This window comes from Hesperophylax consimilis, chromosome 29 (assembly GCF_061612785.1).
Source record: "Hesperophylax consimilis isolate HC1 chromosome 29, BYU_Hcon_1.0, whole genome shotgun sequence".
Lineage (NCBI taxonomy): Eukaryota > Metazoa > Arthropoda > Insecta > Trichoptera > Limnephilidae > Hesperophylax > Hesperophylax consimilis.
The window spans coordinates 10639711-10653231 of record NC_142864.1 but is presented as its reverse complement, the minus strand read 5'-3'; the positions used below and the strand labels follow the sequence as shown (position 1 = coordinate 10653231).

Sequence of the window (13521 nt, the reverse complement as noted above, 5' to 3'; positions counted from 1 at the left end):
CCGACATTACGGATGCCTGTGATATTTGATCACTCCAACCGAATATTGTAGAATAGTTGTAATACCTCCAACTTCTGACATTTCTCATATACTCTGATGGCAGTATCCTACACTAGCGGCACGAGTTGTGAGGCTTTGTTTACGTTCATACATTTTAATAGGTATTTGCTCCAACACATGGGTGAACTTCCTCTGTTTCTCATACCTTCCAATTTTCCAGTAAACACTTTGTAAAATCACCCTTAAAATCACCCTTAAAATCACAGTGTAAACCTGTATAAGATTTGTGTTCACTCCATACATAGATAACACCTTTCATAGTTTTTTCAACTCGGTCATATATATAAATCGACAAGAGCACAGAGAAAGCAAAATCAAAATTGATGGTGAAATTATTGAAAATGTTACCGATATAAAATACTTAGGAGTTATTAATAGATTCCAAATTCAACTTTAACAAACATGCTGAATATACCCAAATGAAAATTGGAAAAAATATATCTTTTTTGGGAAGAATTCGCCAAAAACTGTCCGAAAAAACTGCAATCACCATTTATAACGCCATTATTGTTCCACATTTTAACTACTGCTCAACTATCCTTTTCCTGTGTAACGACCGAGAGCAAAATAAATTTCAAATTCTCCAAAATAGGGCAATGAGAACAATACTCAGACGAAATAGATATTCAAAAGTAAATAAAATGTTAAAGGAACTAAATTGGCTTACGGTGAATCAGATGTTGACCTTGAACACTATGATATTTGTACACAAAATAGTAAACAACCTGCTACCCAAATATTTTTCAAATAATTGTATACAACAAGGACATACACAAACATAAAACAATGACGTGCAATGAAATCAGGCTACCAAAAAAGGACAAGGCAAATACTCAGAATACTATATAAAGGGATGAAATACTATAATGCGCTGCCGGAAAACCTAAAGTCTGCCCCAATTGAAAAATTCAAGATGTTGTGTAGGAGCCACATCAAGCAAGAAAAAATATAGAATATTTATATGTAACAAATTAATTAGTCATTTGTAAACTTAAATGTACAAATTACTAAAATAAAATTAATAAATAAATAAATAGAAAAGTTTCTGATTTTTTGCTCAGTGAACATGCATAATCAATATTTCAACTGAATGTAGCACGATAATAGCCTAAAGGTTTCAAATTTATTTTTAATAACTGGCGCAGATCGGTGAAAAATCACATATAATCTGAATTCTCAATAAAACAAATCCAATTTTGAAAATAGCTATTAAAATCATTTCCTGCTAAATATATTATTGGTAAGTATTTTATCACTTACCTGAATTCTTCAAACAATCAGTTCCAATTTTGAAAATGAAAACCAGAGAATAATCACAGACACACAATTAAAATTAGTATTTTTGACAATCACAAGATGTCGGTCTCACATTCGTTACAATAGTATTCTCTTTCTCTGCTAAGTTGTGGTTTTAACCAACAGATGGGGTCGGCAGTTCAAGAAGCTCTTGGAGGAAACACGCTACGTCACTCCGGGCAAGAGACTGTCGGAAGTGCGCGTGTTCTTCCTGGGGCGCGAGTGTTTTGAGGCGCTGAGCGAGCGCGAGCAGAATGCCATTTACCACCAGCATCAGAAGGACCTGCACCACGCGGCCAAACTCAACTTCCAGGTGGGTTCCCAAAACATTCCTATAAAGTTTGGCAAAGCCGACAGAGTAACTTTTCTGAGGAGAGTGTTTTTATGCCATTAACACATTCACGGACGCAACGTCGTAGTATAAATAGTGTGCAGCCTGTCTATTTGTGTCACAAGGCTAACACTTGATAGTGTCACACCAAAATCAATATTTTTTTTAATACTTAATTGATTTAATATCACAAACCCCTGTTTCCGGCAAGTATCCGTCAATGTTAACTTTGCAAAACACAACTGTCACATTGCATTGCCACTAATAGACGTTTGACTAATTTTGACATGGTTTGGCGCTGAATTCATTTGACTGTCAGATGTGATTGTCCCTCTCTGCACCCCTCTGAATCAAATGGAACACATTTTCAAGTATCCGTATGTATTGGTTGACTGCTCTACTTTATAATACCTCTATGGTGGGTTCTAGATCATTCTGGCAGTTTCCTAAATGAGACAATCGTTTTTATTTTAACTATAAGGACCACCGTCAGCATATATGAGATAATTTGACCATGTAGTTGGTCATTTACATGCAAAGACATTAACATTGGTCTCAGAATGATGCCCTGTGGAATACCCGAATTTGATCCTCTTTTGACTAACTCTGTCCATGGTTGTTCTCTGTGATCTTATACAGTTTGGCATACATACATACATGCAAGCAGAAAAGCCTGCAAAAAGAGGATCTTTTGTTGTATTGAAAATATCTACTGCGGCGATTCCACCAACTACAAAGTTAAGCGTGTAAGTCTTTCATCATCATCATTGTTATGATTGTATATTATTTACCACAATGTTATGATACTTACTTAGCCCAATGTTGTGTGAATAGGCTGGGTTAAGATAGGTTTTTTTAAGTACATTATTGACTGTTATGATGATTGAATAGTGGGTGGCCAAGTTTGACTTTGTTGGTCTTTGAAAGCCAACGCGCCAGAGTCCCTTCCAGTGGTTGAACTGGAAAAGAACTCGCCAAACCGACCAACCGCCGCTAGAACATAATTCTCCATTCAGGGCGGGGAAAATATATCCCATCTACATGATGTTTGAAAGGAAGTTGCAAGGTTATAGAATGAAAGTAATCTGGTTAAACTTTGGACTGGCCGTAACAAGTTATATTTTGATAAATTTCACAGAGAAATACAAAAAGGTGAAAACTTACCCCCATCGACCAGAACGTAGAATCTATCTACCCTGTCTAAAATAATATGAACGTATTTAGTTATGAGGAACGAACACTGAGTGCCGCGAATGGCGGAGTAGATGAATCAGCCAAGTAGCTAGAGGACGACGGCTTCAGATGTGACTGGCCAACGGCCCAGTGAGGTCCAGCCAAGAGGAGTAGACGGCATCAGGATGTGGCTGGCCAACGGCCCAGTGTGGTCCAGCCATGTGCCGGTTTCACGGTTAATCCGTAAGTTGCCCTTCCACGAGGCGAGGTGGAACTTAATAATGCTCCAAATCAAAATGCACACGGCGAAAACAGTCTATCGGCAGAAATAACCACCGATCACTTGGATAAACTCTGATTACCTCTGTGGCCACACATGGCGAGATACGTTTTCATTATCCACGCCACCCGGGGCGAATTCCACTCGCGGGAAATATTATTAGACTTCTAATCTTGAAGCACAAACTGAAAATTTCGGTATTAATCACAAATCCATGAAATATCTTTCGAACAGATCCTCAGACCCCCAGAAATAATAATTGACCTCCGACCGGACACCCTGGCTCCTCTCTGTCCGGCCGGGAAGTGATGCCATCTTGAATTTTTTGTCACTTCCTGTTAGATTTCCTTGTTGCCAGAGCATAAACAATAGACAAGACAAATCACAGATTTGACAGGTTCTTACTTACTGTCATAATTCTATGTTATTTTCATAACATCATCATTAGCGAATTTGCATCTAGTGGTGAACTTCTTTGGCTGGTTTTTGTCGTCGCTTCTGATCATCACACACACTGTATGTTTTGTCGAAGTTTTTGTTGTTTTTTTAATGTTGGAGTCTGGAGTCGCAAATACTGTACGCGAATCAGTTTGTGGTTTTATTGTGGACTGATTACAGTCCACAATAAAATGTTTGACGCAAATATTGGGGTAGTTAGAATTGGGATCGATTTTATGGTCTTGACGGACACTGCTGGTTATCACTGCACAAGCTTCCGTAATAGACTAATAAGTAATAATAATAAGTAATTGAGTGGAGAATGCAGGGATTTGCATATATGTAGCTGCGTCAACTGTCGTTTTGTAATAGTTTTATTTGTATTTTCAGGAACTTCTGTTGGAGCATGCAGACCTATTTTATCACCTGAAGAGTCTGTCTCCATCAGGCACCATCACACAGGACGACATTAAAGAGATCAACGAGGTCATACAGGACGATTTTAGGTTTGTCTGAATTTTCGATAGATTAACTTAATCCCTCTTCTATCCATCTTTTTAGGAGATATTTCTCCCAGCCTGTCACAGGCTCATATGTTAGATAGAGAGAACACCACACAATATCGCTAAATAGTATAAAATAAAGTCACTTTTCGCGTCTGTCTGTTTGTGCGCTTAGTTCTTCTAAACTACGCAACGGATTTTGATATGGTTTTCACTGTCATTTAGAGAATTTCTTTCTGAAGGTTTATATATACAGGGTGTATCGGCACGTACCCGACAAACTTTAACCAGCTATTCCTTAGCATATTTGGAGTAAAAAATGTTATGTGCACTTTGCTGTCCGGTAACGTTTTTTTTTAATAAAAAATTTATTATTCATATTTTCACCACATGTCACCACTGTTTTATCCTTTGTCAAAGTTTGAAAACCCGTCTAGCAATATTTTATTCGAATTCCGTTGAATAATGCACGTGTGTACCTATATTGGCACACTTTTACAATCACAACGAAATGGCACGGCACCATTCGTCTCATTTTTAACTATTATTATTTAGTGTGTGCGAAAGAGCGAAGACGCTTTTCGACATAATTGCTTATAACAGCTGTTGGACACGAAAAGCAATGCCAATGACAGTGATGTAGTGTGGAAATTTTTAATTTTTTTGTTTTTAATTGAAAAAAAAAATGCTACCGGACAGCAAAGTGCCCATAACATTTTTTACTCCAAATGTGCTAAGGAATAGCTGGTTAAAGTTTGTCGGGTTAGTGCCGATACACCCTATATATAATACACGCATATTACATTTATAAAAAGTAGAGAAAAGTCTATGTTTTCAAAATCAAGTCGAAAAAAAATATTTTCAGGCGCTGACATTACCAACGCTGCCTAAACCTTATGAGATACATGAAAATAATTTAGTACCGAATTGAATATCTTAAAAAGGCCTACAGAAAAGTCCACGACGGTATACGTCTATCTCCTAAGGATAACTCCCAGCAACGCCGGGTACATCTGCTAGTTTTTGTATAAAATGAAGAAAAAAGAAGGGAAGCGACAATAACTTTCATAATACTTTTGTCTAATTAAATATGTTTTTTAGTTTCGTGTAAATTGGTTATTACAGTTTACACAATAAAGCCATGGGTGGGCGACTTTTAAAACTTTATCTACGTTTGTAATTTTAGTATTTTTTAACTCTTTGCACGCGGCCGTATCAACTGTTGTTACGGCAAAAAGTCCATTCTCATACGCGGCTGTATCAACAGTTGATACGGAAACTTTGAATGCCGATATTCCAGCGGTCTTTCGACATAAATTTATTTCCCGCTCGCTTGAACATTCGTAGAACTATCACGATGTTGACATCTACAAGAATTTCTCGAAAATAAAATTGTATTTCATTAAAAAATATTGATAATCAAGTGAGCCTCTTTGCGCCTTCGAGTGCTATTAGTTACTATTATTAGTTTGCTATTATAGTTTACAATTTTGTCAACGGATGGCGTTAGTCCAATTTTGTTATTATATTATGTGACATAAAATTTAAGTGTTCAGTTTTAGAAAAAGTTTTCAAAACTAAAAATGATAATAGCTCATGGTGTCCCACTTGTGTCTATCAACGCAGTGGCCTAAGTACACACACACACCGAGGAATGGTGGGACCACATTCAAAAGATACGGTACGTCTTTGTATGAAATTTTATGTTTTTGTTTTTATAAACATCTAAGAGTGTTGACACACGAGGATTTGTTATCATATTGTGGAGAATAATCTGTTCTGTCTATATAGTCCAATAAATCATGCCAGAATGCTTTAATTTGACATTTAATTGCGTGCATAGGTATTTGAAAATATGTACCGCGTACCGGTATAGATAAAACGGAGCAAATTAACGCGGTTAAAAGGTTAATTGCATATGTCGATTTGTAATTTTAAAATCAGAGAGTATTTCATCTGCTTTCAAAATCAGTATTTTATTTTGAAATACGTTAAAAAAACAGCGAATCTATTTGAAATTGAATTTCAACCGGGAATATTTGATATATTGATAAAATGTCATGTTGTTTAAAAGACAAAATGTGCAATATGTTTGTGAATGATGATCACCCAGAATTAGTGGAAATGATGACACAAACTGATATTAATTTGGTGTTCTGTCCTCTCGCAGGTTCAAGATACTGGACAAGGCGGAGCAGGACAGGAAGCTGGTACTGTTCCAGCACCTCGGCTTCATCCATTGTCCGCTGCCCGAGCATTGTCCAGCCCTGCCCAACTGCGCCGATCAGATGGCCATCACCGCTTTGGCCCAGCAGCTGGGGTGAGTTAGATCCCTTTCCCTCTTCTTTTTTTTCACGCCAGAGTCCCAACTGAGTCTGCAGCCAGTGGATCTATGGCATCCCCAATTGGGGTTTTATGTGAGGTTAAGAGAGCTAATTGAGAAGAAGAAGGTTGGGAAGTACCTGGCTATTCAGATCTGGTCGAGGGGTGAGGCAAATTTTCAGTTAATTTCAACAATTTCAATGAATGTAGTAAATATTATAATCTTTATCATGGAAGCGTGCATACTGTCGCTGAACTTACGACCTAACTGCGTAGATTATCAAAGCGGCTATGCAATGAAAGTTATGCACTTGGTGTATAGGTAGAAACAAAAGGGATGTATGTAGAAGTGATTTGCGGTAATAATGGTCTCGCCACCTCCCTAATTTCTATTATCTTTGGACTGTAGTATATTTTTTGGTTGTATATTAATATAATTGATTTTTCAGATCTGTGACTGGTGATAATCAAGAAGGATCGGAGTGGGATTTTGATCCGGAATCGGACAATCTCAATCTTCTAATTTTAGGGGTAAATATTACTAAAGTATTTTGTATTATAATTCCTACGCATTTTAGTCATTAGGGCACTAGAACTTCGTTAATTCGAACCCTAAAAATTCGATCCCCTATAATTCAAAGCCTGTTAATTCGAATCCCGATAATTCGAACCCTAAAAATTCGATCCCCAATAATTCAAAGCCTGTTAATTCGAATCCCGATAATTAAAAAAATTAAAATACCAATCCTGTTAATTTGGACCCAGATAATTCAAACCTGAATAATTCAAAACCCGATTATTCAAAATCGTAAACTTCGTTAATTCGAACGCCAAAAATTAAATCCCCTATAATTCAAACCCTGATAATTAATCACGAACCTAGATAATTCAAACCCTGATTATTTTAACCCTGATAATTTAAATCCCGATAATTCAAATTCAGATAATTCGAAACCTGATAATTCGAATCCTGTTAAATTCAAAGCATTTCGATTCGAACCCCGCTAATTCAACTCCGATAATTCAAACCCTGATAATTAATCCCGAACCTAGATAATTCAAACCCTGATTATTTTAACCCTGATAATTTAAATCCCGATAATTCAAATTCCGATAATTCAAATTCCGATAATTCGAAACCTGATAATTCGAATCCTGTTAAATTCAAAGCATTTCGATTCGAACCCCGCTAATTCAACTCCGATAATTCAAACCCAGATAATTGAAACTTTGATAATTCGAACCTCGATAAATCGAATCCTGAAAATTAAAGAAAAAAACAAGTAATTGATAATTTCGTAAAATGGTGTTTTTTTTTTAAAGCTCGCCCTTATATATTTGATTACAATAATTTTTGGTGGAAATCTGTTGTACATTTTATGATTGTGTCTCATTGGATGATTATGTATTGATTTCAGTCACCCGTTGTAACCGATGAAGTCCTAAGGAGAATAGAGTCCGCCACGTCCGGTAGGGTGGCCTGCAGGTCTTCTACCACCCTAGACCATCACATTCCCAACTTTAAACCTAATGGTAAGTTTCATCATTTGGGAGCTTTCAAACCTGTGGTAGATACTGTCAGTATCACCCTGGTGAAACACCATTGGAAGGAATCCCACCACTTTCCCAACGGCTTTATAGAGAAACATATGCTTTCTTCCTTCACCGCACAAGTCAAGACTCTTAATGTTTTTACTAAACGAAGCTATATATTTTTTTTTGCTCATATTTACATACATTCATTTTGGCAGTAGAAATGAAGATCTGCAGAGTCCGCACAAAATAAAGTGATGGAACTGGTCGAAGGTACACACTTAGACGCCAAACGTCAAACGTCATTCCACTCAAAGAGCGAGTGGGTCGAATCAATCGACATAAACTTGTCTTCGACGGCTGTCAAAATCCCGTCTATTGTATCCAAGATCTATCATTTTCCGTGTGCTCTTGGAAAGACAAGCATCATATATTTTGACATCATGTTTTAAGGTTCCAAATCATGTTGGCTGCAATACATAATGTAGAACAATCTAAAGCAGCTTCTCTGATACCAACAAGAGTGTTCAACCAAAGGCTCGATTCTTTCACTAATTTGATATACAAAGACGTCTAGAATTTTAGGCTTAATAAAGCCAATCAAAAAGCAACCAAAATTTACACATCTTCGGATCTACCGGATCTGCCCTGATGATGGACACTGCAACGCTGTCCGAAACGTCAGCTAAAGAAGGAGTTAGCGCAACACGGCATAACACCCCAAAAACAAACAACAACAAAAAAAACTAATTATCTGTTTTTCAATTGACGTCGGATTAGGATAATCATCAAAACACCCTCAACTGTCAGGCAAAATTTTGCAGAGTTGGGTGAAAATTACCTTGATGAGTTTTGTTCAAATATCGTGGATAAAAACTATGATTTTTTTTCCAATTGTTTTCTGTTCACACCTGTTAGGACACCGTCCAACTAAAAAAAAATTTGACATGCACAGTAAAATTATGCTATTCATGACATAAAAAGTAGAATCTACAGTGTTATTAGCGCTAGTGATTGTGATTTTGTCCTCTATACAGTTTTCAAAGCATGAAGGTTAAAATGGCATCACAATAAATTTTAGCATGGGTTTATTGGAGCACTCTCATAAGAGCGAGCGTCGAGCATGCTTGTAAAAAATGTAATTCACATTTGAGCGAAAACCGTTTGACTGGTTAATAATAGTCCACGACAAGATCATTGTTTTTCACATCAAATTTTTTCAGTGAATGCTTTTTTTCCAGGTTGTTTCTGGGTGTATTGGGACCAGGAATCCTTTGAAAATGTCAGAGACGCCGTGGAACGAAGTCTTCTGTCTAATTTGGAACAGGATGACCATTCACAGAGCAATCAGGTTTGTCAATCTTACGTTAATCTATGGTGCCACTGTCTCGCCCTGATGAGAACAAGGCTCAGCTGGGAAGACACATTGAAACCCTGGTGAAATTTATCAAAGGGACCGGGTTACTGTAAAGGGAATGAGTTAACGTGAGAGATTTCACGATGGGCCCATGGCCTGAGTGTTTAGGAGATATCCGTAAACCATCTGCTTTATAAGAAAATATAAAGATATATTCTGGTAGATCAAGATTTCAATACAAAAAGAGGTTTTGATATGCATCGCCGATACCAATTTTCAACCACCTTCAACTGTTCATGTCTTTAACTGTGGACAGGTTTGTCCCTTTCTTTCCTCGCTAGTTTCTCGCCTTGAAGAAGTTAGTTAATGTGGCTAATGAGATCTGGTTGCATTTGTTTCAGAGTCTACCGATGGTGATCCTACTGCTGCTCCAGCCCACGGTAGGTGAGCAGGAACTGAGACAACTGCAGGACGATGGACAGAGCCTCAGTGAAAAGTTAGTTTGTCAATCTTTAATAACCAAATTAAAAACTGTACAGGGTCCGCAGATACTTCATATAGTGCACAACTGCTGACCCTGCACAAATCGCAAGTGCGCCTTATCATAAAAAACAGTTTGCAGTCTTTGGCGCACAGACGTCAGGTGGGAATGCTGTCCTTGTTCTACCGGTATTTCAATCGAAGATGCCCCGAGGAACTAGCATTATTGCCCTTTAGCTCCGATAAATAATAATTGGATAATTTGTATAGGTTGACATTTGAACGGGTCTCTGCTATTGCTAATTCTTTTGTTCAACGATTCGACAGTAGAACGTTTTGGGTACCGCTACCCTGGGAACAAGTATTTGAGTATCCAACACCATGGTGGCATAGATCAACCCTACCGATACATCTGGTAACTTAGCAGGGGTGCCTGGATTCATATGGTGAGGTTTTTCCAGGTCTTTGCGACTTATGCATCTGCCCACGAGCTGCATGGCGGGTCAGATCAGGAGAGGCCAGTTGAGGGATACCCTCTGACCTCTCCAGTCAAACTCTCTCAACATATCGCTTTATATCACAGAGGGGGGGATGGATTCATAAGCCTGTCACTCTGGGATACACTGACCATCAGATTCATACCCATCCCTCACCTTTTTTCCTTCTTAGAACTACTTGTCTTTTCTATCCTTAAAAATACCCTATACACAGCCTCCACAGATCTCCTGTTCCACAGTCTCATATACCAAAATCCCATCTGTTGAATGTTCCAGTGTCCACTGGGCGTACTACGAGTGCCGCGTGGAGGAGCTGGGCAACAGTGGCGGTGTGACCACGGCCCTTCGCCGCCTGCCGCGGGCCCGCCCCGCTGTTCCCAGGACCCTGGCACTCGCCGACTGCTTCCATGCAGACATAAGGTATTTATCGCTTCATTTCCTACTTTAACCTACATCTTGCATTATTATTTAAAATGCACATGAATGTCTTTTTCTATCTGAAAAAGAGATTGGACATTTTTGGCCAAAGTTTGTACATTGCGTTTTTTCATGTCCCATGATTTTGATTTGACTTTTTCCTACTGTGCTGTTTCAGGATAATAATGTGCCTATTCTGCGGGGACCCATTCCCCGTGGAGAATGTGCTGGCCCCACTTCTGCTGCACCCCACTTGCTGCCTCACCGGGGTTAGCTCCGTGCTCATCGACACTTTCCTGGGGGACTCCAAACGCAATGTCGAGGTGGGTTTCTAGAGCACCATGAATAAATTATAATTTTTGCACTTGACTTTCAAATCGATAGGAAGGTCCACTGCCTGCATGACATTTAAAATAACCACCACCATCCTCTTTTTCCACTCAATTAACCCTTTCATACCCACATTATTGTTTCCACATATATAAAGTATGCTTTTTAGGTATTCAATTTTTTTTTTTAGAAGTTATTCTACGTTAATTTGGCTTAACATTGGACGTCAGAGGGTATTTTTTAAATAGTAAGGTAAAATAAACATAACACAAAAATAATACAAATAAATTATGTCAAAAATGCACGTTTACAAGGTAGTGATAATCTCTAAGGTTTTGAAACAAATAACATTTTAACTAAAATTCATTAATAAATAAATAATCTAGGATCTTTAAAAATTCGCCATACTAGTCAAAAATATGTTCATCCCTACCAGTGTTAATTTGAATGAACATTGAAATTCATTTACGATATTCTGGCAAATGACTGTGAACTCTGAATTCTACTGATGTTATTATTATAGAACACATCTTTATGCGTTAAAATATTTTTAATTTGAGTAGAAAATATTGATATCTCACCTTAAATTAAGAGTGGGTTATAGGGCATAGTGGTGATTTGCTGGAAAACGGCTCCCTAAAACGGCTTAATACTACCTTTCGTATGTCATTCTCAGACTTCATATTTTTTAATACCAATTAAGCGCTTGTTATATGATAGCGAAATTTCGCAAACTGTCAAAATGTCTTCATTTTTATGTCACTAGAGGGCGGTAGTTGTACATTAATGAACTTGTTAAAATATAACGTCACACGTGCGTTTGTCGCAAAGCAATGAACGTATAATATGAATGTGAAATATTAAGTAAAACAAACAACTTAGTAAAAAAGTATGACTTATTTGCAGAACCTACTATTTTGGTAAAGCATTTAATTTGACATTTTTTATAAATGTTTCATCATTCACTTGCTGTTGTCATTAATGTTGAGGAACATTTCCGATACATATAGTTTGTTTTACACGGTGTTCGGAAACTCGTGGTATAAACGGTAAAACCCTTTATAGGTCATAAGCTAAAAACGGATAGTTTTGAAACCTGCAACATTAAGGTTTATATTTCTTTATGTTTACAAGTTATAAGCCCTTGGGTTGTAATCATTCTGAGGTAACGCACAGAGGTCTTGAATCGAACCAACCGCCCAAAGTTCTCACATGTTGAGTAAATTTACGAAAATCGCGTCCTGGTCAGTTTCTCTATAAAATTATCAAAGCAGTTATTCATTTATTGTCAATTTTGGGTTATGACTTTTTTTATTTGAGCTTTCGTTTTCGAGAAAATCGAAGGTGGATTTATTTGGTAAATTTCTTAATTTTATATTTGATAGAATATCTATACATATTAATACCATCATTAATAAATTGACCTCGAGAAATTAAAGAAATTTTATTTTTTTATTTATATATTTGTTAAATTATTCTGTGTTATTTAGTACAACTAAACAATAATCTTTTTTCATTTATTCGTTACTTGAAGCATACCTTGTTTGGAGTATTTTTTCCGGCTGCCATGGATAAATCATAATATTGATCTACAAAGAGAAAAATAATATTGGTAATTTTTGGTTCAATTACCAAACGTGCCCTATGATAAAACGTTCACTCTCCCACTTGGTCAGAGCGCGTAAAGACAATGAATTCTCTCACACACACTTGCATAAAGATGCCGCCAGTAAACAACATGACGTTAGTGCTAACCGTTAGGAAAAGGAACGCATATTAAATGTTGAGTTTTAAAATATGACACTTGAAAAAATACAATACGTCAAATTTACATGAAAAAAGAGAATTTGTGAGTAATTACTGTTTTTGTAGCTTCATTAGATTATTGCAATGCTTCAAGTGAGTCGGTATTCTACTTTTAGACCCATTAATGAAACATTTTGATGGCATTTTCGAAATATATACGCCGTGAAACAGGGAGCGATAGCTTCAGTACCGTTCACGGGGGCTTCTCACCCGTAATAAGTAAAATACTGTGAAATGTCTTGAAAATTTGGTGCAAGATGAAGTATTTATTTAATTGTTAATATCCACAGATATCATAACGATAATAAGAGGCCGTACTTCTACAGATGTGTGTATTATATACATATTTTAAATTAAAAATATTGTGTAAAAGCGTTTTTAATGCGATAATCATGGATCGAAGTTTTAAAAGTGGGTTGTATGGTGTATCAATGTTTTTATTTTTTATAGTCGAATGCCTACAACAACTACAAAAAAAAAATAGGCAGACTGAAAAATAATAGTCCATTAATTGGTATAAAAAAATATGAAGTCTGAGAATGACATACGAAAGGTAGTATTAAGCCGTTTTAGGGAGCTGTTTTCCAGCAAATCACCATTATGCCCTATAACCCACTCTTAATGGACTATTATTTTTCAGTCTGCCTATTTTTTTTTGTAGTTGTTGTAGGCATTCGACTATAAAAAATAAAAACATT

General features: G+C 36.9%; 1 protein-coding gene across 7 annotated transcripts in view; it reads left to right on the top strand.

Annotated features, from left to right (window-relative positions):
* RhoGAPp190 (Rho GTPase-activating protein 190) overlaps nucleotides 1–13521 on the top strand; it is a 110397-nt gene that overhangs the window by 35408 nt on the left and 61468 nt on the right. For all 7 annotated transcript variants that reach the window (XM_089649197.1, XM_089649198.1, XM_089649196.1 and 4 more), the window contains 9 exons: nucleotides 1483–1669; nucleotides 3969–4084; nucleotides 6252–6401; nucleotides 6853–6934; nucleotides 7822–7936; nucleotides 9178–9287; nucleotides 9695–9789; nucleotides 10547–10690; nucleotides 10866–11010. In XM_089649197.1, the coding sequence (XP_089505323.1) occupies nucleotides 1483–1669; nucleotides 3969–4084; nucleotides 6252–6401; nucleotides 6853–6934; nucleotides 7822–7936; nucleotides 9178–9287; nucleotides 9695–9789; nucleotides 10547–10690; nucleotides 10866–11010 (1144 nt within the window). The remainder of the gene's footprint in view (nucleotides 1–1482; nucleotides 1670–3968; nucleotides 4085–6251; nucleotides 6402–6852; nucleotides 6935–7821; nucleotides 7937–9177; nucleotides 9288–9694; nucleotides 9790–10546; nucleotides 10691–10865; nucleotides 11011–13521) is intronic.